Source organism: Panthera tigris, chromosome F2 (assembly GCF_018350195.1).
Source record: "Panthera tigris isolate Pti1 chromosome F2, P.tigris_Pti1_mat1.1, whole genome shotgun sequence".
In the NCBI taxonomy this organism is placed as follows: domain Eukaryota; kingdom Metazoa; phylum Chordata; class Mammalia; order Carnivora; family Felidae; genus Panthera; species Panthera tigris.
The window spans coordinates 33980565-34006422 of record NC_056676.1 but is presented as its reverse complement, the minus strand read 5'-3'; the positions used below and the strand labels follow the sequence as shown (position 1 = coordinate 34006422).

Here is a 25858-nt window from a genome sequence, read left to right as displayed (position 1 = left end):
GACAGCTGAGGATTCTGCCTATAGGCAGAATGAGGGTGTCAGTGGATGGAAGATAACTAAGAGGAACTTGATTAGATATCAAGGGTGTGGGCATTCTTCTAAACTATGCTGAACAGGCCAGGGAGGCAGCTTAGTTGAGAAGAGGGCTCAACAGAGCCTGATTAAAGTTTGGTCAAGGAGGGGTTCCTTGTCAATATGAACTATCAAAATAACTGCTATTATACTTGTGTACTTCAAATCTCATAGAAGAATTGTCCCGATGGTCTATTCTAACTGAGAAATTTGGGAAATGTAGTTCAGGTTAGCCAAAGTGACATACTGCAGAGCTACCACACTCCTATTTGGAGGCCATGGTTCTTCCTTGGATCTTATTTTCCTGCTGTGAGATTCAGGTCATGGGAAATGGATTCCCTCACTGCCTCTTCTTAAAACAATAGGTAGGTGGGATATTGATGGCCAGGACATTGGCTAACTCTGCCTCCTATTTCTACTTTGTGTTTTTTCCCCCCATGAGTTAAATTATATTTTACCTAAAAAAATATTTTATTATGATAAGAGCAATTAATATGGGATCTATCCCCTTAACAAATTTTCAGTGTACATTATTGTTGACCATAGTGGTACAGCAGATCTTTAGAGTTTATTCATTTTATTTAGCTTAAACATTGACTATTGCTTAATCACTCTGCATTTCTCCCTCAGCCTCTGGTAACCACCATTCCAGTCTTTGGTTTTACAAATTTTGCTATTTTAGATACCTTATATAAGTGAAATCATGTAGTACTTGTCTCTCTGTGTCTGGTTTACTTCTCATTCTTTGCTTCTCTCTTAGGGTAAACTTTCTGGTCTCCTTCCCTCACTCCCAGGTCTTTGCTCTCTTATATGGGATTAGAGGCATGGTTTCATTTGGGAGGGGACCTGGTCATGTTTATTGAGATCTATACAGTGTTATCAGTGGATTTTCTTGGATGCAATCTGCCAGAAAATAGCTACAACCAAAGCAAAAACATAAACAATTTCATTTTCATTTACTCTTAAAGGATAATTGGGAAATAATTTACTTCCAAGGCTGGGGGTGTGCCCCAAGCTCATAAGACTTTGGAGATACTCAGAACAATGTTTTGCATTGTCAATATACTTAAGAGCTACTAAGGCCCAGGCCTTGCTCAGATATTCAGAAATTTCCATCCTTCTGTTTGTGGGGTCAGGCTTTCTCTTGTATTTCCTGTTCACATTGTTCTGAATATGACCCAGGCTACCAGAATGACGGCTGTTTAAAGGACAGTCTTGTCTTGCAGGGTATTTCACTTTCCTACCTTGTTAATTGGCTTCCATGAGCCTGATGAAAGGTAAATACTTTGCATCTTGAGAGCCTGATGATTAAAAATGGGAGGAAGAGGAAATAGATTAAGTAATAGGCAAGTAAGTGAGCTAATTCCTCCATGTTTCTGGGAGGAAATCATTAGATGCTTTCTAAAGTTGAGTTATTTAAGAATAAAAGTCTTCTCATATTATTTAGAGTTATGGATGTAACTACCAAAAAGAACTAAAACCATACATGAATTATTGTTTCCAGAGGGAAGAACTAGGAAATGTATTTGGGAAAGAGTGAAGTAGAGCAAGAAACACTGTTTTGTTTTTTTTTGTTTTTGTTTTTGTTTTTGTAATACCCTGTTTTTTGAAATTCCTTTTTTTCCATCTGAATGTATTATTTTGATAATAATTAAGAAGGAAGTCAAAGTAAACACTTCCAAATAACTTCACACTATTTTACTTGGATGCATCGCATATATTTTGTTAATGATTGAAAATAGGCTCTATTTAACAAGGTGGAACAAAAAGGACAGGACTGTTTTATTTCAGAGAATCCATGAATATCCTTTTCAGCACGATGGGCAGGAAAATTCAGAAATTATAATTTATATACATTTTTATATTTAAAAAAATACCTCAATTACAATGGATAAAGAGAAGATAGAACTCAAGAGAATATTTGGATATTGCTGGGGCACAAGTTTTTTAATCACTAATGTAATTGGGACAGGAATTTTTGTGGCCCCCAAAGGGGTACTGAAATACTCTTGCATGAATGTGGGGCTCTCCCTGTGTATTTGGACTGTCTGTGCCCTGTGCCCTGTTGTCCATGATGACCACTCTCTGCTCAGCAGAGATAGATATAACCTTCCCACGCAGTGGAGCTCACTACTATTTTCTCAAAAGATGTTTCGGCAACTTAATCTCTTTCCTGAATCTCTGGACAAGCTTGTTTCTGGGGCCGGGGTTAGCTGCCAGCCAAGCCTTACTCCTCGCCGAGTACAGCATCGAGCCTTTTTATCCCAGCTGCTCTGCTCCAAAGCTGCCAAAGAAATGTCTGGCGCTTGCCGTATTGTGGACCGTGGGAATTCTGAATTCTCGTGGTGTGAAAGAGGTGACTTGGCTTCAGACAGCCAGTCTAGTGCTGAAAATGGCTATACTCGGCCTTATTTCCCTGAGTGGAGTCATGCTGCTGGTGAGAGGAAGGAAGGAGAATGTAGAAAGATTCCAGAACTCTTTTGATACTGATTTTCCAGAAGCTTCTGAGTTTATAGAAGCCATTTTCCAAGGATATTTTGCGTTTTCAGGCGGGGGATGTTTTACATATATAGCAGGTAATTAACAATTCATTGAGAAAGAAAATCTCAAGTCATGACTTACTGCATGCAATGTGAAATGTACTTTCTTTTTGTATATTTTGAGTTTTACTTTAAATACATGATGATTCAATGTTTATTCTTACTAAATTGAGTCAGAATATGGCAGTCTTGCACTTATCACCCAGTCTTAATGTTTTCCCCCCTTCATTCAAAGGTGCTTATTTTATTGAATGACTTCTTTTTTTCCACTTTCTTTTCTGGGGCCATAAATATGGGATCTCCATGTCAATCTAGTTTCCTTTCTGTTAACGGATGAATTCTGGGATTGTGGAAATAGTCCCCTCCCATGAAACTGTGAATCCAGAAATGATCCAATGCCAGACTGTGTTTGTGTTGTGAGTGGGTGTGACATACTTATGCTCTGAAGTACTTTTAAAGAGAAGAGAATCATAGATGGACTAAATTACTCTGAGGCTGGATTTAATGCTCTTTCCTTCAGTGTCAAGACAGAAGATTTCTCTCTGCATTTTTAAAATGCAGTCTCAGGGTGACTGGGTTGCTCGGTTGTTTGAGTGTCTGACTTAGGCTCAGGTCACTATCTTGCAGTTCAGTTCAGAGTTTGAGCCCTGCGTTGGGCTCTGTGCTGACCGCTTGGAGCCTGGAGCCTGCTTCAAAATCTGTGTCTCCCTCTCTCTCTGCCCCTCTGTATTTGGACTGTTTCTCTCTCTCTCAAAAATAAATAAACATTACAAAATAAAAAATAAAAAATAAAATAAAATCAGTCTCTTCCCTTGAATTCTATCCTTTCCCTCTCACCTCCTAAGGGATCTTCCCCATTTATTAATTTTTTTCAACTTCAACCTTTTTACCAGTTCTTTTCCTTAACCTGTCAATGTGAAGTGGGTTCTACTCTTAAAACACATGTGATATTTCCTTTAATCTTAGGACCCCGAGTCACTGATGTGTCCATTACTCATTAAATAATTTGGTCAGCAAATATCTTATTAAACACTGACTATTTTTGAAGCCCTGTAGTAGTGCCTTAAGATGAGTAATATGGACGCTTTATCCTAAAGAGGCTAAAGTCTAATGGAAGAGGTAAAATCTAGATTTTGGTCTGACCTGTAGCACTTATGAACTGTGGCAGGTATCTTTACCTGTCTGGACTTACTTTTTTTTTTTTTCTCCATCCAAAAAATGGTCATTATGACTTAAAATCACTATGATTTTGTGCTTATAAGTAACAGCATGATAGTATTTAATAAGTGGTTTTAAGGGGGAACAGTATGACTACTATGAGAATTCAGTAGATGGTAAAATCACCTTTAGCTGTGTCATCAAAAAGGTGGCAACTTTCACTGAACTCAAAAAAGTCCACCAGTAAAAATAAATGAGTGAGGCTGTGGAGACCAGAAGTATGAAGGTGCGTATAAGACACAGCACGTAACTTTGGGTGACTTAAAAATGGTTTCCATCTGATGGGCTGGATAATAGATATGATTACTAAGGGAAGCATATAAAGAGAAGTAGAACAAAATGACATAGGAGTGGAGACAGATGACTGGAGAAGTCCAAATTTAGAGGGTAGGTGGAGAAAGAAGATGCAATGAAGAAGTCAGAGGAGGTTTAGAGAATTATAAAAGAAAATCACTACATGTTCCAGGAAGAGGGTGTAATCAACATGGTGAAGTGCTTCCAAAAGTTGAGGAGTATGAGGATTGAGCAGAAGCCATTTCACTAAGAAATCATTGGTGAACTTTGGATACAAGAGGAAAGTCAGTCTGCATTGAGTTAAAATGTGAAGTATTGAGAAAAGGAAGCTATGGGATGAGATTACTGTCTTAAGCAGTTTGTGATTAAATGTGCCACTGCAATTGAAAAGACTAGGATAATTAGCTCAACTTTCCCTTTCTGTGTCTCACTTCATCTTTCTCTCTCTTATAAGGATAGAAGAGATATCTCTGGTTTTGATTTTATTCATCTTGTTCCATTGCCAGAGATGTTTCACTGCTGGATAATTTTTCTCTGCTGAAAATGATTCACAAAATTTACTTACCTATAAACTATTATAGAATTCTTCACAAGCAGCTGGCAGTAAACAAAGGTGAAGGAATTTCAGTGTATGCTGGGATGTTAATTCACTTAATAAACTTTAAATACAGCTAAGCTCTAAGTAACTCTTTTACCTGTAAAAAGATGATACATAGGCAGCTGACTTAGCACACTGTAGGAACATCTACCTTCTAAGTTCAAGACTAAGGATATTCACTGTCTGGCCATAATAACTTTGAATTATGTTATGTTATGTTATGTTATGTTATGTTATGTTATGTTATGTTATATTCCTTACCTTCTCTCTATAAATCTGATACACAATAAGAAAGAGTAAAAGGCCCAGAGGAAAGTATAGTTAATCCTAAAAGTTGCCTTTTTGCTTGTTCAAAATCTTTGACTAATAACCATAGTCATTAATAACTTATTGAGTGCTAGGCATTTGATTGGAATTTTATTGTCTCTATATTTTCCATTCTCCCCAAAATACAGGTCAGGAAATTGAAAACTTAGCAGTCAATAAATTGTCCAGAAGGCCACACCTAGTAAATGGTTCAGGCAGCATTTAAATGAGAACTTTCTAATTCTTTACTCTTTAAGTGCTTAAGCAGTTCATATTATTATATATCATGGGCATTATATTCCACCCCTGGGCAGATACAGATGAAACAGATTTGACATATATTGAAGGATAGATAGTTATTAACCAGAGGGATTTGGCTTTGAGTAACAGAAACCCACACACAGTGGCTTAAACAATAAAAGAGGAACCTGCTGGAAGAATAATGCTGTATTTTAAGGAAGACCTGAGTAATCAATCTTCAGGAGCAACAGGAGATAGGGAAGCTCTAGGACTTAAAAACTAGATCTATCAGTCACCTTTCTTCTTTTTGCCACCATTATGATGCTTTTTTTTCCTGATTCTCTCAGTTTTGTCAACATTTGGCTCAAATTCTTGAGAGGAATCTTCTTGTGTAGTGACAACGATTGGCTTCCAGTGAGTCAGAGGTCTTACTTGGTTCTCTCACCAGCAGCCAGGACATAGGGTCACATTATATACACAGAACTATAATGCTCAATTATTTATGTCAGGGATAATTCTCAGAGAATGGCAAAATTTGGGAAAACAATGTGACAAATGGAACAATATTTGAGAATAAGATTGTCTTAGAAAATCCATTATCTATGATGCTAAATCATGACCTTTTCTTTTTTGCACTTAATACTGACATAAAGGGAAGGCAAAGATCCTACAGGGAAAGAGAATTTATGATTTACTCTTTTACTTTTTACATATATGCTATGAGAATGTCCATTTTCTTTTTTTTTAATGTTTATTTTTTGAGAGAGAGAGAGAGAGAGCAAGCAGGGGAGGGCCAGAGAGAGAGGGGGACAGAGGATCCAAAGTAGGCTCCTGTGGTGACAGCAGAGACCCCAATGCAGGGCTCAAACTCACAAGAGCCATGAGATCATGACCTGAGCCACAGTTGGACGCTTAACTGACTGAGTCACCCAGGCGCCCTGCTGTGAGAATGTATAATAGGACAATTTTGCCAGCGGAGGAGAGCTTCCTCTCCTATGTTCCCAAGTTATAATTTTGCTGAAATCTAAAATAAGAGTAAGGGTAAACCAGGCAACTAGGAAAGGAAAGAACATTCCACATGAGAGTATGGGTATAGGGGGCATGACATTTTTGAAAAACTGAAACCTGTAGGCCTATGACACAGATAGCACAGGGCACCATCAAATTATCATGTTATATATTTTCATAGCCCTGTATTTCTTTTCATATGGACAGTTACCACAGTCACTATTATAACTTTTATTTATATGATTATTTAATTTGTATATAGCTCTTCTTGAGGTTAGACTTTATGTTTGTTTTTGCTCACTATCGTATTCCACTACCCAGATTAAGTGCCTTGTACCTAACAGATAAGGCTGAAGACACAGGTAGTCTCCAAACCTATACAGGGTCTTATGGACTCATCTTTGATTTTCATTCTTGTGACTTTCTTCAGAAATGTTATCATCTATAAGGAAAAGGAAGAAAATTTCCCCCTTTTTACACTTAACACCAAGATCATCCAAGAAAGGAGATAGGTGTGTAGCAGTTCATCAATGTGTTTGTGCCTATGTGTATGAATAAGTGTGATAGTCGCCAGAGTGGATAGGAAGAATTCAGCCCCATTGGTAATGCAGGAAGCAGTTTTAAAGATAAATTTAAGACATAATTTTTTACCACTTGTTATTTTTCTCTTTTATATGTTATAGGGGAGCTGAAGAAACCCAGAAAGACAATCCCAAGATGCATATTTACTGCGTTACCTCTGGTAACTATCATTTATCTGCTGGTTAACATTTCCTACCTGACTGTTCTGACACCCAGGGAAATTCTTTCTTCAGGTTTGTATGCAAGTGACTAAGGCAATAAATAATAATGACAGTTCTAGTCCATTTAGTATAAGTAAGTATCACTTTACCAGTCAGACTACTGTTTGCTTTTCATTATTTTATATAGAGTCACCTTGTAATTTTCAAAATATTGAAGGGGCCAAAGAATATGATTTGGCTTAGGAAAGAGTTTTAGATTTAAGCATGATACTATGGAAAACCATGTTTCTGATGATATGGAAAAATATCCATAATGCTGATATATGATGCAGACTAGGTTCAAAATATCTGTATCCCTTTCATGATCTTTCCTCACCAGAGTGACACCATAAAATCAGTGCTTAGGTCTGTTAAAACTTTTACAAAAAAGCCCGTAACTTTTACAACAATGATTTTCTAAATATTCTTCTAGGTGACATAAAGAATGATAAACTTGAAATGTGGGACATTAGCAGTTAAAAGGGTAGAAGTTAGGGTCAATTACTGGATATAATTAATAGTATTAATATGTAATATAATAATGTTTATTATAAATTACTCTAAAGTTTATGGTGGCAAAGGGGTCCTGAACATATTGGAAATATGACATAAACTTCTGATATAAACTATCATCCAGTACCTTTAGGAATAATCTCTTTTGAGTAGCTATTACTGTTTGATAAATCTTTGAGGCACTGGAGGTAAATCTAAGAGAGGTTTAATAAAAAGTCTTAACACACTTTGCCTTGATTCTTGTGTTACTGCCATTCAGGAATCTGCCTGAATGGTATCAGTATTGATTCACAATGCTCTAGTTGTCTTAGGGACATGTAAACTAGATATGATCAAGATTTTGAGTATTTGTGGGAACAAACCAAAGGCTAAGTTAGATAAGAACAAGTAGTGATTTATTAACTACTTTGATTATGCAGAGAATAAATTTATAAAATTAATTAGGGTGTGGTCAGGGCTGTTGCCCAGGTGACCCAGATGTTATGGTTCATTGAATCTGGCATTGGTTATGACTATCATTTCTCTGGTCACACTCATTGTTAAAAAATTATGATTATCTTCTCTGAGGTGTCCTAATAGTTGCAGCAATTTTATGGGTGGCACAATTGTTCCACACGTGTGGAAGTCCCATGAAGGAAGACCAATGAAGTGTTTTGACTATAGTTACTTGTTTTTAATGCTTACTCTTCTAGGCGTATAATCCTCAGACCTTGTTTAGATCCTGTAATAATTTTCTGGAATTCAAATATCTATCTTCTATTGTATTAGGAATTTAAGTTAAGAAAATAATTAGAGCTATACATTAAAAACGTATGTATAGGAACGACCATCATAGCATCACATATGAGGGCAAAAAATTAAAGATCACCAAAGTATCCAATAAATTTGAAATAAATAAAAAATTTAGCGAAATCCAAATAATAGGCCCATTCTGAGTTTTTTCAAAGACCATATTGTTGTAAATACTTAAAGTAAAGGGACAATGTTTATAATGTAACAGTGATGGAAAAGCAGGATCTATATTATGATATAAAACAGAAAGTATATAGTTAATGGTGGAGATCTGTTGGAATGATATTGTGGGTGATTTTTGCTTGGTTCTTTCCTGGATTTCCCAAATTTTCTTTAATGAACTGTATAATTTATATAGTGAAATAAATAAATTATAAGTGAAAGAAATAGATTTCTAAATTAAGGAAATGTAAGGATTAAGGAGTGTTTTCAATCAAATGAGTGTGTTTAAAAGACATGAAAAGTTCCAGAGGAATATAGAGTATCTAAGATGTGGTGTGAATTGGATGCTACATTTTCTTTGATGAACACTGAAAAAAATTATACCAAGCTGTGATACATATTAGATTCTGTGGTTTATATGGAGAAAGAACCAGTGCTATTAATCATGTATTGTTTTTTTTTGATCAGTGTTAGAGCTCTGACCTGCTTCTTTGCTGATTGTTCTCTTAGAAAAAAAATGGGCATAATTTTAAATAAGTTTTACAACACAGTGGGAAGGATGTTTCTAGAATGAGGTGTGTGCAGGGGCACCTGGGTGGCTCAGTCAGTTACATGTTCGACTTTGGCTCAGGTCATGATCTCGTGGTTTGTGGGTTCAAGCCCTGCATCCAGCTCTGTGCTGACAGCTCAGAGCCTGAAGACTGTTTCAGATTCTGTGTCTCCCTCGATCTCTGCCCATCCCCCACTCATGCTCTGTCTCTCTATCTCTCAAAAATAAATAAATGTTAAATAAATTTAAAAAATCCACCAATTGGTAACTAATTTAACTTACAGTTATATAATAGAATATTGAGCATTGTTTAAAATAGCTAGATGGATGCATATGTACCAATATGATCAAGATATATTGGAAAGTAAAAAAATCAAGCCTAAGTGTGCCTACACACACACACACACACACACACACACCCCTTGCATGAATGCTTATATAGGCATAGAAACTTTCTGGAGGCATATCCAAAAAGATACTAACAGTAGTTACATCTGGGGTGCATGAATGAAGGATTGGTGAGGAGAGGGACATTTACTTTTTACTTTATGTGCTTCAGTGCTATTTATTTTACTTCTTACCAAAAGCATATATAATACAATTATAAAAGAAAATAAATGACATGAAGAAGAGAATAAAAAAAGAAAAAAATTAGTTGTGGAATAAAGATAAAGATTATGTAGCAGAGTTGAACTAGAACCTCCTCTAATTATAACCGGGTTTGTAGAATGCATGACAGGAAATAAAGACCAGGAAATGAGGACTTTACTACCAGAAATAAGTATTTCTGATATGTGTTTGAAAATGGAAAATGTGTGGAGGTGTGGGTGTCCAGGAGAAACAACTAATAATACTTTATTTGAAATGAACAATACGTGAGACAGGAAATACTTTAAAACAAGACCCAACATTGTAGAATAGCACTAAAGAGAGAAGTGACAATAGCATTTAAGGCTGTTTAATATATGTGCTGCTGAAGTAGGCACGCACTTAAGGCTGTTTAAAATGGGTTCAAAAATAAATATTTTTAAGAACAAGGACCATTGATGATAATTTAATTTTGTCATTTTGAACAAGTTTTACTATTTGTTATAAGCCATTATGTTGATGCCATAGAGGCAACGTCTGCCCCAGAGCAACGCCCCAGAGCATGACTGCCAAGGACACTAGGTCTTCGTGTGCTCATTCCACTGAAAGACTGAGACCTTTGTTCTCTGTGTCTAAATGATCTGTCCTACCTTATGTCTACATAATATGAATTGGACTCAGTTTCTCATAGGCAGTGGGTGCATTTCTTCACTGGCACCTTTTTTAATCTACTGACTTGTAACGAGTTAGTGTTTATAATAGAAGATCTCTTCACAACCTCTTCAGTTGTGACAACCAAAATATGCCTCCAGATATTGCCAAAAGATCCCTGAGGAGCAAAATCACTTCCCATTGAGAACCACTGGTCTATAGTTTAGACAAGCACCCAAATGTCTTGAGTGTTTTAATCTGTGTGTAATTTGTTTTCTCTGTCTACAGGGTTGATTTTTAAATTCCTATTAAGTATTTAAAATTGCACCACAACATGGGGGCTTTGTAAGGCTCATTCCTGTGTCAGCAATGTTGCTTTTTTTTTTTTTACTCTGATTGCAACTCTTAGCACTCTGTAGTTTTAGAAAATAAGCATGCAATCATCAATTCAACCTTTCATTTCACAATTATTATTGAAAACTTAAACATTTCTGAGACTTATTGAAGTACAAGCCTTTCTAGTAAAGAAATGAATGATACTTGACCTCAAGAAGTGAAGTTTCTGGTCTGTTGGGGATGATGCATGAGATGGTAACCATTTATGATACAGTGTGATAGGGCTAAAATGGACACATGCAAATGGTGTTAGGTACATGTAAAGTAAATAATGAAATTAAACAAAATTTAACTTTCTTAATTCCCTTTTGAATTTCCTGCTTTCATTTAGAGATAATCTTTAAAGGTTTATCATTAATTTCTTATTTCTAATACATTGTCTTTTGTGTGTTCTTATTTTTCTGCAGATGCTGTGGCTATCACGTGGACTGATAGAGTAATCCCCTCATTAACATGGGTTATTCCTTTTGGTATTTCTGCCTCAATATTTAGCAACCTTCTGGTTAATGTACTTGAATCATCAAGAGTAACATATATGGCTGGCCAAGAGGGCCAACTGCCTTTGCTATTTAATATGCTTAATATTCACTCCTCTCCATTTATATCTGTGCTAGTACTTGTCACCATGGCATCAATTGCCATTGTCTCAACAAACCTCACTGACCTGATAAACTATCTTTATTTTGTAGTTTTTATTTGGTCTGTATTATCAATGATAGGAATACTAAAACTGAGATACCAGGAGCCAAATCTACCTAGACCTTACAAGGTAATTTTTTTCCATGTGAAATAAAATATACTGGGTGTAACCATGTTTCAAGACTATATTCAGAACATATATGGGTAGGTCTTTTTATTAGTAACAAATTGTGAAGCCCATAAAGGTAATCTGGTCTTAGTTTTTATTGGGTAGATTTTACTCAGTTTAAAATCTCTTGGGTTCCATTAGGTTTACTAGAGAGAAAGATAAACCTCTGGGTGGTGAGGCAGATCATTATGAGTCTTTTGACCAGAGACTATTTAATTTACTAATGTAGCTACCTATGCACACTGGTATCTTGTACAGTCAGGGTCAGATTTAGCAGGTGGGAAATAGAAGAGGCAAGTGATAACATCTCCTGTCCTGAAACATCGACCTAACTTAATTTGATCACCAACAAATTCCATCTGTTCCACTTTACTTCTTTTAAACTTACTTTCATTTTGGATGAGGAGGAGTTTTACAGGAGAGCCCTTTAATGGTAGGAAAGAAAATAAACAAAAACTTGGCAGTGTAGGGATACTATTGGAGAAAAGTGACCTTGATGCTCTGATTATCAGAATAGTCTTGGTGAGCTAGGCTTCATGTTAAAAGCTTTTCTTGGATTATCACATTTAATCCTCTCAGTAATACCAAAGGCAGATACTACTCTTATCCCCATTTTACAGATGAGGAAACAGGTTTAGAAAAGTTGTTACTTGCCCAACCTCACACTGCGTGGTAGAGTCAAGATTGAAATCTAGGCAGTCCCTTTGGAGTGTTTGCCTTTTAGAACATACAAATAAATATAAGAAATATATACTATAAACAATTTAATAAAGAACACAGGGAGAAAGAAAGCAATGTTCCAATGACTTACAACCAACCTTCCTTTTCCATCCTCCCTTCTACTTCTTCCATCCAGCCATCCCCTAACTGTTGCGTATTTGAGTATCAGTTATTGAAAGCAACTATATTTTAAGCACCTTACTAAGTATTCTGGGTGCAAAAAGGAGTAAGACTTGGCTTCTGCCCTTAGGCAGGGTATAATCTATCTGAACAGTCAGGTGAACCAAAATTCATAGTATGATTATTGCCATATGGTGGCCTCCAGAAGGTGTTCAAAAAAAAAAATACATGGGGAAGGAGGGATCATTTTGTTCTTTAATCTCTGATCCTCAGTGTCTTCAGGTCTCAAATGGGAATAAATAACGCCTACCTCCTAGGAATGTGGAATATATTAAATGAGCTAAGACATGCAAACAATCCAGAGTCTGACATTGATAGTTATTATGGTTTATATCATTATTTGATACATGTTTGCATTAAAAAGAAAGCAAGGGCAACCACAAGTATAAGTAATTAACATTTGTCTTGAATGCCACATGAATGCTCTTTTCCCTCAGTTATCTGATAATTGATACTGAGTTGTGAGATGACAAATTATCTTTCATCTTTCCTAGGGGTGTTTTACAAATTAGGAGGAGATTCTTTTTTTTTTTTTATTTTTTTATTTATTTATTTTTTTAATGTAAGCTCTATGCCCAACTTGGGGCTTGAACTTACCACCGTGAGATCAAGTGTTGCATGCTCTACTGACGGAGGCAGCCAGGTGCCCCAAGAAGCAATTTTTAATTAAGTCCCTAAGGGAATGATCTTTTAATTAAAGGGTTTCATAAATATGAATATAGCTATGTTATATTTTGGGGATATAGATTCATATCTATTTATTAAAGATATATATCAAAAGTGACTGCCTATTGAATTTTCTCCCTAGGTTGGGTAATATTGGTGCAGGACCCTTAACAATCCTAATGCAAAGCAGGTACCAAGAATAGGGCTTCAAGTTTTTTGGCTAAAACAAAAACAAAAACAAAAACCCACCAAAAGTAGAATTGTCTTGGCCAAAGTTTTTGTTTTGAATTTTTTTTAATGTACTGAGCCTACAAAGTCATAATATTTACCTGTTAATATCTGCCTGAATAACAGAGTGTCTAGGGATATTCTGTGTTTTTGATATGACTTTCTTATTGCCTTGAGATATTTTCTTGGGAAAATTGTGACTTTCTGAGCTTTAGGAACTCCCTTTTAATGAATTCATGCTGCCTAGATCAGAAGATGGTTATCTTACTAGCCAATGATCATGATTATTTCCACTCATGAACAGGCAAACACTAGATGTTCATTCCCTTCAACCATTGCCTTGACGTTGAGAGTCTTCAACATTCTAAATTCAGATAATTTAACCCATTTTCTTTCATTAACTTATATCTTATTTTTGTTTATATAAATATGCAGTACTTTATATAGGTTTTCACATCTAATTTTATTTTTTGAATTTTTTTTTCAGGTGTTTTTTCCATTACCTTTGGTAACAATGGCCATCAGCCTATACTTGGTTTTGGTCCCTTTGGTGAAGTCTCCACATATGCATTATATTTATGTGTGCCTCTTTGTTCTCAGTGGACTTCTATTTTACATACCTTTAATATATCTCAAATTGAGGTTGGTTTGGTTTGAGAAAATGACATGTCATTTACAATTGCTGTTTAATATTTGCATCCCTGATGTGGCTGAAGAACAGATGTCAGAAGTACAAACTTTTTAAAAAGTAGCCTTTTAAAAGCACTCCCAAATTAAAAAAAAAAATCAAGCACATTATGGAACATTAATGATGAAATGCCCATGGTAACTTTCTTTCTTGAATGAGATAGCGTATAAATAAGTGCCCATGATAGTACCTAGTTTTAAAAATCACACAAAAATTGTTGTGTAAAGCCAAAGCTCTGTTTTGGTTTGCATGGTTTGATACATTGATGATATTTCCCCCTTTCTTCCATTTTTTTCTGCACCCACCCTTTACTGCTGAATTTGTGGTGATTTTGTGATAAAAGTTAACAATTAAAATAAAAAAGCGTTCTCTTCTTCATTCCTGAGTCCTTACATTGGTGCTGAAGATAAAAGAATAACCCCATTTGTCTGATTAGCTTTTCCCTATTTGTATTTTTTCAACCTAAAAGCTATTTGAAGCATGAGTTTTTAGGTTATTTTCTTTTGTACTCCTTCTAAATTCTGAGATGCTTTAGAAGAACAAGTTTACTATGTTTTCATTTGATTAAAATGTGACTTATCAAGGGACGCCTGAGTGGCTCAGTCAGTTGAGCATCCAACTTTGGTTCAGGTCATGATCACACTGTTCGTGAGTTCACGCCCCACATCGGGCTTTGTGCTGACAGAGCCCCCCCCCCCCTTCCCCAATTCGTGCTATATATCTCAAAAATAAATAAATAAATGTTAAATTTTTTTTTTTTAATGTGACTTACCAAGGCACCTGGGTGGCTCAGTGGGTTAGGCGTCTGAATCTTGGTTTCAGCTGAGGTCATGGTCTCACAGAGTCATGATCTCATGGTTGGTGGGATCGAGCCCTGTGCTATCAGCGAGGAGCCTGCTTGGTATTCTCTCTCTCCCTCTCTCTCTCTCTCTCTGCCCCTTCCCTGCTCTCTCTCTCTGTCTCTCAAAATAATTAAATAAACTTTAAAAAATGTGACTTATCTGTAACTACGTAATTGTGTGTATAAAGTGTGGGTAACAGGTGGCAGAGTGGACTGTATCCCAGTTATGGCACCCACCCACTATCAATCAATATACAAAATATGTCTATTTAACTTAGACTTTTAAAGGACCTGGGTTTGGAGATGTCCTTTCATAAAGCATAGGGGCAATGTGGGAAGGTGTTTAGTGACATTTGTTAGCCAACTCTTCTCCCCATCTCTCCTCATCCTTCCAAGTTGATACCCATATACATCAAAGGACTTCCCACTTGTGAGGATCCATCCCCTGATGTGATGACTAATTTTATGTGTCAATTTAGCTGAGTCATGATGCCCAGATATTTGGCCAAACATTATTCTGGAAGTTTCTGTGAAAGTGTTCCTTGGATGAGATTAACATTAAAATCAGTGGACTTTGAATAAAGCACGTACCCTTCCATAATGTGTTTAGACCTCATCCAATTAGTTGAAGACTTTAATAGAAACACTGACTTCTTCTGAGCAAGAAGGAATTCTGTCAGCAGATGGCCTTTGGACTTGAACTGCAACAGTGACTCTCTAGCCTGCCAGTCCACAGAAGAATTTGGACTCACCAGCCCCCATAATCATGTGAGCCAATTCCTTAAAGTAAATCAATCTCTCTCTCTCTCTCTCTCTCTCTCTCTCTCTCTCTCTCTCTCCCGCCCCCATCTCTCTCTCCTCTATTCGTCTTCCTATATGATATATATATACGTATATATATATATGTCCTATTGGTTCTGTTTCTCTGTAGAACTCCGATTTTTCTCAGCCAACTCATATACCCTATTCTTGTCAACTAAGGACCACCCCTTGCAGGTCTTCATGTTCCATCTCATTTTGGCATATTGTTAAACATTATTCACACTTACACAATAACATATTCAACTTAGCAGGATAGGTACAGCAACACAGTATGTGGCAAAGTAATTCCTGGATTTATTTCCATAGGAGTCATTTACATTTTTCAGATTCAGCATCAGAACTTCAGATTCTGGGGACCTAGTAGATATTTAAATTGTAGATGAGAAGACCACAGATTTGATTAATAATTAGAATTAGAGATTAGATTAATATTAGATTAATTAATATTAATATTAGATTTAGATTAATATTAGATTTAGAGAATTGATTAATATTAGAATTAGAGAAAAGCTTAAATGTCTACAGCACTCCCATAAAGTAACTCACCTGTCTATGCTTGTATAGTCCCAAGGGTAGGGGGTCACTATTCGTTAAAGACATTGGTCTTATCTTTGGAGAGTTTTGCCTTTCAAAAACATTTCTTAACAAGAAGATGAAATGTGATTTCTACCTATCAAGTAAACTTCTCTTCACATTACATCCTTTCAGATTTTTGGTGATAGCCATCTCATGGTTCTGAGTCTTCACTTCTCCAGATTTACACACTGCTGCCCTCACCCCCCATGTGCTGCCCTGCCCAGTATTCAGGAGTTGCTACTTTTGAAAACCTTGATTCCTTAACCCCTCACTAGGATCTTTTTATGTTAAGAAACCCCCGATTTTTATGCTGTAGACAATGTAGACTTTCCAGATATGGTCTGATTGTGGCAGAGTAGAACCCAGCTATCATGTCCCTTATTCTAAATATTATAGTTTTGTTTGTTGTTTTGGAACCATAGCACAATTCAACCTCCTAAGTCTTTCCTATAAATTATGGCTTGAGACATGCCTACTCTAAGACAATGTGGGATAGATATCCCCTCTACAAGTCTGTCAGGTCAATAAAACTTCTCAGGGAAACTTTTGACATTTGTTCCACAACAGGCTGATGGTAGCAAAAGCCAGGATTTTAACATTTGTCTTTCAAGGGAAAATTGCAGCATGAATTTTCTGTAATATATATATATATATTTTTTTCTATGATATATATTTTTTTCCTATTATATGTATTAACATTATATATACATACATATATATGTATGTATATACATATAAATATATGGAAATAAGGCCTTCTAGAATGTGTGTATAGCAAATCTTCTGCTTTTCAATTCTTTTTGTACCACTCTTGACCATGAGTGCTTTACTTTCCTATAATATTTACTTTAAGTAGTGTCTGTTTTGAAGTCATCTGTCAAGAATTCCTTTGATGATGTTATGCAAGGGGCTTATTTGCTACACTCTGAAGTGCAGTTAATGACACCTGCCTATTTGACCCAAGTGAATTATGGACATTAATTAGTTGGTATGACTGTGCTTTGAAGTTTAAAAGTAATCCATCTCTATTGTATAAATAGGGCCTTAGAGATATTAACTCTTGTTTCATGAAATCGGCCCAGCAGATGACACCTGAGGAACTTTCACTTTCTCTCTAGCCAGAGCAGGTTCAGAATATCTCTGAGAGGGTGTATTAGCTTCCTAGGGTTGGTTGCCATAACAAATTATCACAAATTTGGTAGCTTAAAAAAAATAGAAATTTATTCTCTCACAGCTTTGGGGATAGAAGTCCGAAATCAAGGTATGGGCAAGATTGGTTCTTTCTGGGGAGGATGTGATCTAGTGATGGCTGAAATCCTTGACTTTGCTTGGCTTGTAGCTGCATCACTCTGGTATTGGCCTCTGTCTTCTTCCCCTTATCTCTCTGTATGTCAAATCTCCTTCTCCTCTCTTTTAAAAGGAAACTCACCTTAAATCCAGGACAATTTCATCTTGAGATCCTTAATTACATCACAAAGACCCTTATTCCAAATAAGATCTCATTCTAGTGTTCCAAGTAGATATTCTTTAGGGGAGCTAATATTCAACCCACGAAGCTAGGTCTTCCTAGTTAATAAATTCAATTCCTGGTTTGTGTGGTAATCTCTTAAAGCCATGCAGGCCCATTCATGAAGGCCACCCTTTTTTACTTCTTTCTGTGGGTATCAACTCATCTCCATGCTAGAATTGGAGCTAAAATGTGCAATCTGGAAGGATCTCAAACTCTATCCCAGGATGTCATACTGTGAGCCTCCATATTAGCAACTTGTCCTGAAAGGACAGGATCAGTATTTCACAAGAGACCATAAACTAGACGTAGCCAGGTAATCTCCAGAGCTGGATTATTATGATCCTGATGTCAGAGACCCTAGCAGACAAAGAAAGCCCTGGGAATTCTTGACAAGCAAGAATCTTTTTTTTTCCCTTAAATATTTATTTATTTTGGGGAGAGCACGTGAGGAGGAAGGGTAGGGAGAGGGGGACAGAAGATCCAAAGTGGGCTCTGTGCTGACAGGCTGACAGCAGCGAGCCCAATGTGGGGCTCAAATTCACGAACTGTGAGATCATGACCTGAGAGCCACCAGACGTCCGGACAAGCAAGAGCCTTGATGTTGCTATTTATGCCATGTTTTGTTGTCTAGGCTAATGATGTGGTTGTGAAGGAAATAATTGTGCTGCAGTGGCTCTGTTTGTGTCTTTCCATTAGGCTTAAAAGACGGGGTTTTTGGAGATGATATCCCTCTCAGTTGCCTTGTTCAATTTCTTGTATGTGAAGCTAGTAGGAAGGTAAGAAAAGTCATTTTGCTTAAGTGTCAGCTCTATGCCAATGCCTTAGGTATGTTGGGATGTTTCCCAGCTTATAGTTAAGGGCTCATTTAGAAGCATGAGAAACAAACTACTTGAATGTAGAAAAGTCACACAATAAGTTTGTAGAGAATAAAGCTTCAGCATTATATTTCTAAGTAAGGCACTTCTGAAACGTTAAGATGAGGGAAAAAATTAAGCTTCCCTTTATTTTCACTTATGGTGTTGGAACTTCAATGAGCCTTTTCACTATAGAAAATATTTTTTTTTTGGTTTGGGGAAATTTTTCTGGATCATTACATTGGTAAGTTCTTACTCTCTGTTTCTGTTGTTTTCTTTTTCTAGAGTTTTTATTATTTTGGTGTTGGACCTCCTGGACTGGTCTTCTGAGTCTATTCTTTCTTCCCTATTTTTAATCTACACTCTGGAGATTTCCTCATGCCTCCCTCTTCTTTCATTTTAATTATTATATTTTTAATTTTCAAGGTCTTATTTGCATTACTTTTTAGTAACATGTTCTTTGGCTCATAGATTCAATATCTATACTTGTATTTCTGTTGTCCATGTTGAAGTAGGGCTTTTCTCAGATGTTTTGTAAGCCTTCACTGTCTGCTTATGATTAATGAATCAAAAAGTTGATGGGAATTCTGAATGTGTGCATGAGGTTTATGAAATTGAAAACTGACTAGAGTAGTCCCTCTTATCTATAGTTTCAATTTCTATGTTTTCAGTTACCTGCAGTCAACCACAGTCTGGAAGCAACCTCCTGCATGTTGACAGAAGGTCAGTAGTAGCCTAACACTAAGTCACAATGCCTATGTCACTCACCTAGTTTCATCTCATCACATAGGCATTTTATCATCTCACATCACAAGAAGAAGGGTGGATACAGTACAATAAGAGATTTTAAGAGAGAAAGGGAGACCACATTCACATTGCTTTTATTACAATATGTTGTTAAAATTATTCCATTTTCTTAGATATTGTTGTTAATACCTTAAGGTGTCTTATTTATAAATTAAACTTTATCATCGGTGTGTGCATATAGGAAAAAAATCGTATATATAAAGTTTAGTACTATCTGTGGTTTCAGGCAGCCAGTGGGGGTCTTGGAATGAATACCTCATGGATTAGGGGGGATTACTATATATGGTGATATGGGTGGGCTACTTGTTGAGGACTTCCCAAAGTTAAAATCTGTGTATCTGTCATCTTGGGCTGATCAGGTTCCCCAAGGAAATCTAATCTTCTCAGGGCAAGGTTCTGACGGCTGGTTACTGGGAGCTGAGCTGGAAAAGGACTAGAAAGCACAGTCTCAGCACTTAGTAATAGGTACATATAATTACATTTAAATCTCTTATTTTCACATGGTGCGTAGAATCCCAACTGTGCTGATGTCTCCCAGAAATCAGTAGTAGCATAGGATAGGAGCAGTTACTATGGGTGAAGAGTAGAATGGGGAAGCTAGACATTATTTTCACTTATCCTCCCTATTAAAGTGCTGCAACTTCCGCCCCCTTCTCCAGGCCTGTGTAATTCCATGACTTTATGTGATGCTCTGAGCAGTCTGCGTTAGAAGCCAGATTGCTTCTCAGCTTTTCCACTTTTAGTTTAGGGACCCACTCTCTTGAGTGTGCTAATCAGTTACCTTTCATGAATTCACTTTCCAGTTTCTAATATTTTATTGCTTTCCTCTTTCCCTCCTTCCTTATGGAGTTATTTATGTAAAAATTTCCTCTGCGATAGTTTTAGTTGGATTCCAGAAGAGGGGCTTAAATAGAGAGGCTTTGTTCAGTCTGGCATCTTATCTTAGAAGCTTAAGTTTCAATACATTTAAGAACTTATTTTTACTTATTTTTATTTTTTAATGTTTATTTTTATTTCTGAGAGAGACACAGAGTACGAACAGGAGAGGAGCAGAGAGAGAGGGAGATACAGAATCTGAAGCAGGCTGAGCTGTCAGAACAGAGCCCGATATGGGGCTCGAACTCATGAACCATGACCTGAGCCAAAGTTGGATACTTAATCGATTGAGCCACCCAGGCACCCCAATACATTTAAGAATTTTAAAATATATGTTGCAAAGATTTTTAAAAATAAATACTATGTTAGTCAAGAAATCTGAATTGGAGCCAGTGGCAGGCAAGAAAAAAAAAATCTGAATTGATAAGACTGTTTACTTTTAAAAAATTTAAAGGAAAGGTGTGGAAAGAGATTGACTTATAAATCTTTGTCTTAATGACATAAATTGTTTTAAAACAAAAATGTGACATTTCATTGTTTCATGGTATAATGCAAAATCTTCTTTTTCAATGGCTGACCCCATTCACAACTTAAAATCTACAAAGATGCCCTATATCTTTATTACTCTCCAGTCCTACATTTTTAGGTTAATTGGTCATTCAAAATTCCTGTCTGTGTTAGTCCTATGGAGGAAGATATGTGTTGTGGCAAGCTAGAAAAGTCTTCATTACATAGAATCTATGGGCACTTCAGCACAAGGGAGATCCTATTGCTTGTTCCCTTCTCCCTTGCTAAGCAAAAACCAATTTTAAGTAAAAAGCAAAATCATTTCCAACTTCAGGGGATGAATCATAATTGATCTTAGCTAATCACTGTAATCCTATGCTTCTTGGCTGTGATTAACCTAGGGGTGGGCATGTGATCTAGTTTTTGCCAATGAAATGTAAGGGAAAATCTGGTGTAGAGTTTCTAAGAAAGATTGTTCTCCTCAGTTAAAAGACAGAAACCAAGGGTGCCGGGGTGGCTCAGTTGGTTAAGTGACCAACTTTTGATTTGGGCTCTGGTCATGATCTCACAGTTCATGAGTTTGAGCTCTTGATTTCAGCTCAGGTCATGATCTCACATGATCTCACCTGGAGATTGGCTCTGTACTGACAGCACGAAACCTGCTTGGGATTCTGTGACTCCTTCTCTCTGGCCCTCCCCCACACTAAAAAATAAACATTAAAAAAAAAAAAAGCGAAACCAGAAACCAGAAAAAGTTTTCCATCCTTTCCTTTCATGGATTTTGTCCTGTAAAGATGTGATACTTGAACCTGTTCCAGCCATCTTGTGGGCTTGAGGTGAAAGGTAGGAGAACCATGGAGAAACAGACAGAACCCTCATGTTGTTAAGCTGAAAATTTAACCTCCCCTGGAACTGCTTGTCTCCAGACTTTAATTGAACATGCTTATGATTTAAGACACTTTTACCAGTTATTCTACTTTAAGCTAAAAATATTTTAACTGGCAAAAGTGGTAAAATGCAGGGTGCTTGGTGGTGGTCACTAAGTGAAGAGAGATGGTAATAAATCTCTTTAAATCTGTTTTATCATTTACAAACTAGAGTTAAACTTACCACTTAAGTTTGTATGGAAGTCATATTAAAATGGTGCAGATGCTCTGGAAAACAGTGTGGGGGTTCCTTAAAAAGTTAAAAATAAAAACTATCCTATGACCCAACAATAGCACTACTAGGAATTTATATACAAAGGATATAGGAGTGCTGATTCATAGGGGCACATGTACCCCCAATGTTTATTGCAGTCCTTTCAACAATAGCCAAATTATGGAAAGAGCCTAAATGTCCATCAACTGATGAATACTGTGGTTTATATATAAAATGGAATACTACTTGGCAATGAGAAAGAATGAAATCCTGCCATCTGCAGCCATGTGGATGGAACTAGAGGGTATTATGCTAAGTGAAATAAGTCAGTGAGAGAAAGACAGATATCATATGTTTTGCTCATATGTGGAACATGAGAGAATTAACAGAAGAACTTGGGGGAGGGGAAGGGGAAAAATAGTTACAAACAGGGAGGAAGGGAGGCAAACCATAAGCTCTTAAATACAGAGAACAAACTGAGGGTTGGGGGTGGGGGAAGAGGGGAAAATGGGTAATGGGCACTGAGGAGGGCACTTGTTGGGATGAGCACTGGGTGTTGTACATAAGCGATGAACCATGGGAATTTACCCCCAAAACCAAGAGCACACTTGTATACACTATATATTAGCCAACTTGACAATAAATTGTATTTTAAAAAAAACAAGATATTTTTCTCAGTGACTGGCATATGACAAAATCTAAATAAATAGTAGTTAACATTATTTTAAATTAAGACCTCTACCTTCTTTTATTAAAAAAATTTTTATTAATGTTTTTATTTATTTTTTAAGGAGAGAGAGACAGAGAATGAGCAGGGGAGGAACAGAGAGAGAGGGAGACACAGAATTCGAAGCAGGGTCCAGACTCTAAGCTGCCAGCACAGAGCCTGATGAGGGCTCAAACCCACAAACTGTGAGATCATGACCTGAGCCGAAGTCAGACAGTTAACCGACTGAGCCACCCAGGCACTCCTACCTTCTTTTATTTTAAAAACTGTCTTAATAACACTCATGATTTGGCCTAATGAGACTATGTAAATTGGAGGCGGGCACAGCCTTATATATAGCCATATATATATGTATATACACACACACACACACACACACACACACACACATATATATTTTATGTTCAACATGTGACACATGGTAAATAATCCATAAAATTTATAAAACAACTAAACATAGTAGGTATGTAATACATTTTTATTAGAGGAATAAATAAGTGTACAAATGAGTTTCTAATGACTGTTGTTGACTCTAAATTGCTAGAAATGGTAAAATAGTATTTAAACAAATTCTGTAAAAATCTTAGTAGAAAAAAAACTTAGTAGATATAGTTCTTCTAGAGAACTTATGACAACATGCTACATGGAAAAATATGAACTCTCCATAGAACATTGTGTTGTGCTACTTACTGCTAATAAAGTAGCCCATCTCATCATGGGAAATTATCCTGGAGTTCCTCATGAGAAATCTCTTTGAACTGTGTTAAGGACAGACCTTGTCTCTCATTCTGTCTGGGATTTTATCTGAAAATCTTACAGGCTCCTGAAGTATCAAATTTCAATTTATATTATATGCATTTAGTGTTTTGCCATAAACAGAACTAATTAAAACAAATTGAGTGCAGCAGAGAGGTTTCTACAGAACAAGGTGTTCCTTATAAAAGCCTGTGGCCTCTATAATTCTCTTCCCTTTCTGAATTGATGGGTTCATTCTGGGCAGCAACCAGAGTTTCTACTTGAATTTCATCATCTGTTGGTCTCAATCTTACCATAGCATTTTGTACTTTTAAAAGACATACATAAAATTGAAAGATAATATTATTTTCTTTTGCTTACAGGAAACACGAATTGTGTTTTTCACTGAAAAATTCTGGCTCACATAATTCCTAATGTCACAACTGAACTCAAAACTCATTCTTGTTTTGGAATTTTTTAAAAGCCTGATTGCAAGTTCTGCAGAAATCATAAGAACTCAAAACTTTGTGATGTTTGATGCTGGTTCAACAGAATCCAAGTTACTTTAGGTCAATATAAAGGAAATGACTTAAACCAATGATTAAATTTGTGTAAAGTCCACTGGAAACAAGTCAATGATTTATGTCTAAATATTTTATGAACCTAAAGGCTGAATCTGAGACATACGGTTTTGAAAAGCCAAAGTCATCGAAGAATCAATGCTGTAGTTTCTTTTGTTGCTCTTCTAGAAAGCCACTGAAAGATTATGGGCATGCATCTGTGGTTGAGGGAAAAAAGCCACTAATGGGGCAGTGCCATATGCTTTCTTCATCTTATATATGAGTTGAAAAATGGCCTTTGTTGAGTCTCATGGGATTAGTAGTCTTCAAACCCCAGTCAGTGGAAGACTTAGCCTCTGGTCTGATGAGGGAAAATATTCATTCACAAACTTGTGTATCAGTAATGACAGAGGGACAGAATGGCAGATTTAGGGACTGACTACATCAAGGAGATTTTAACTGTGGTAAAACTAGTAAAATGAGGGCTCAAGCTCAAGTGTGAGAGAATATCCAGCCAGAGTTTCTAAATTAGGGTATAGAGAAAGTTTGAGAGTGACAATTATCAGTCTCTGGAGATTTCGTTTTCAGGTTAACACTGACGATGGAGGTGTGCATGACAATATCCCATTCTCATAGGATTGTTGTGAGGCCTACACAAAATTGTGCATGTAAGTTGTGGAGCCTAGAATAAGTACCCAGCAATTGTTATATATGTGCAGTAAAAATAGCTGTTCTACAGAGGCAAATTATTTAGATTATTTTTGGATGCTACTCTAAATCAGGCAACTATGAAATGAGCAAGTCAGCCATTCAATCTCAGGGATCCATGCTTTACTGATTCTTATTTTTATAACAAGATAGAATGGATGAAAGAATTTCTGACATGTTAGGAGAGAATTACCTTTCATTCCACAAGTGTCAAGGCTTCTTAAACAGCCTTAGATAATGTTCAGCAAAGTTGAAAACATTAATGCTAATTACTAGAACCAGAGCTTGTTGCCAAATAGTATGTCTGAGATTGTGCAGAAGTTACCCACCAGCCTCGTGTGCCTCAAAACCTCTCCTCTCCTCTCCTCTCTCCCCTTCCCACTACATCTTGCCAGCTCTCTACTGCCAACTTTCTATTTCTATTAGAAATGGTTGACAACTCAAAAAGTTAAGTATACTAAAGAACATGGCCAAGCTACGTGTTCTTTTCAAGTTTTGAAGGGGTACATTTCAGAATACAGAAAATCAGAAAGAAAAGAAAACCTCTCAAAACTAAATGAAAGGGCAAAGGTAAATATGAACCCATCTTCAGAAACATGACTATAATTAGCATACCGCACAGACAAAAGCATTCTCCAGCCCCTAGGTCAGTGATAGACATTTCTCTGGAAAGTGTCTAAAGGTAAGTGTTTTAAGGATTCATTTATATTTTATATTTTCTTCTTATTTGGGGTATGCCTGTTTCTCAACTTAGTAGTGAAAATTATTTCCAAATGTGTGCGTTTCTTTCAAAAGTTGAAGATGGAGAGGATATCACATGGAGAGGAAAAAATATCAACATGTCCCAAAGTTTTATCTGGGTTGATCCAATCTCAAAGAAGCAGTTCTTTCAATACAGTATAAAATTGTTACTTAACTGTACCCTAATATTTTCATTTCCCAACTTGAGCTGTTGCACTAGAATCTTTTACTGATATTTCAAACTCAGCATGTATAAAATTGAATATCTTTAGAGTAGTCTACTCTATTTTTACCTCTCAGTAGGCAGCATTAATATCTTCCTAGCAATGTAGACTCATACTTAAGGGTCATCTTTGAGTCCCCCACTTCCTCATATTTAATGGGCAATCTCATTCTATTAATGCTACCTTGACAGTGTTTCTCACATTGCTTTTCTCCTTTCCATTACTGCATC

At 36.5% G+C, this 25858-nt stretch overlaps 1 protein-coding gene and 1 long non-coding RNA gene across 2 annotated transcripts; both read left to right on the top strand.

Moving 5' to 3' along the window:
* Window positions 1–1959: 1959 nt before the first annotated feature.
* Window positions 1960–14057, top strand: SLC7A13 (solute carrier family 7 member 13). The gene is given in 5 exon segments (XM_007099397.3): window positions 1960–2121; window positions 2123–2648; window positions 6960–7091; window positions 11118–11479; window positions 13800–14057. Coding segments are annotated over 5 exon segments (1440 nt in total).
* Window positions 14058–17789: 3732 nt separating this feature from the next.
* On the top strand, window positions 17790–24022 carry LOC122235094. Its single transcript, XR_006213215.1, has 4 exons — window positions 17790–18062; window positions 18446–18525; window positions 19275–19326; window positions 23779–24022. It is a non-coding gene; the product is annotated as an uncharacterized LOC122235094 (long non-coding RNA).
* The last annotated feature ends 1836 nt before the right edge of the window (window positions 24023–25858 follow it).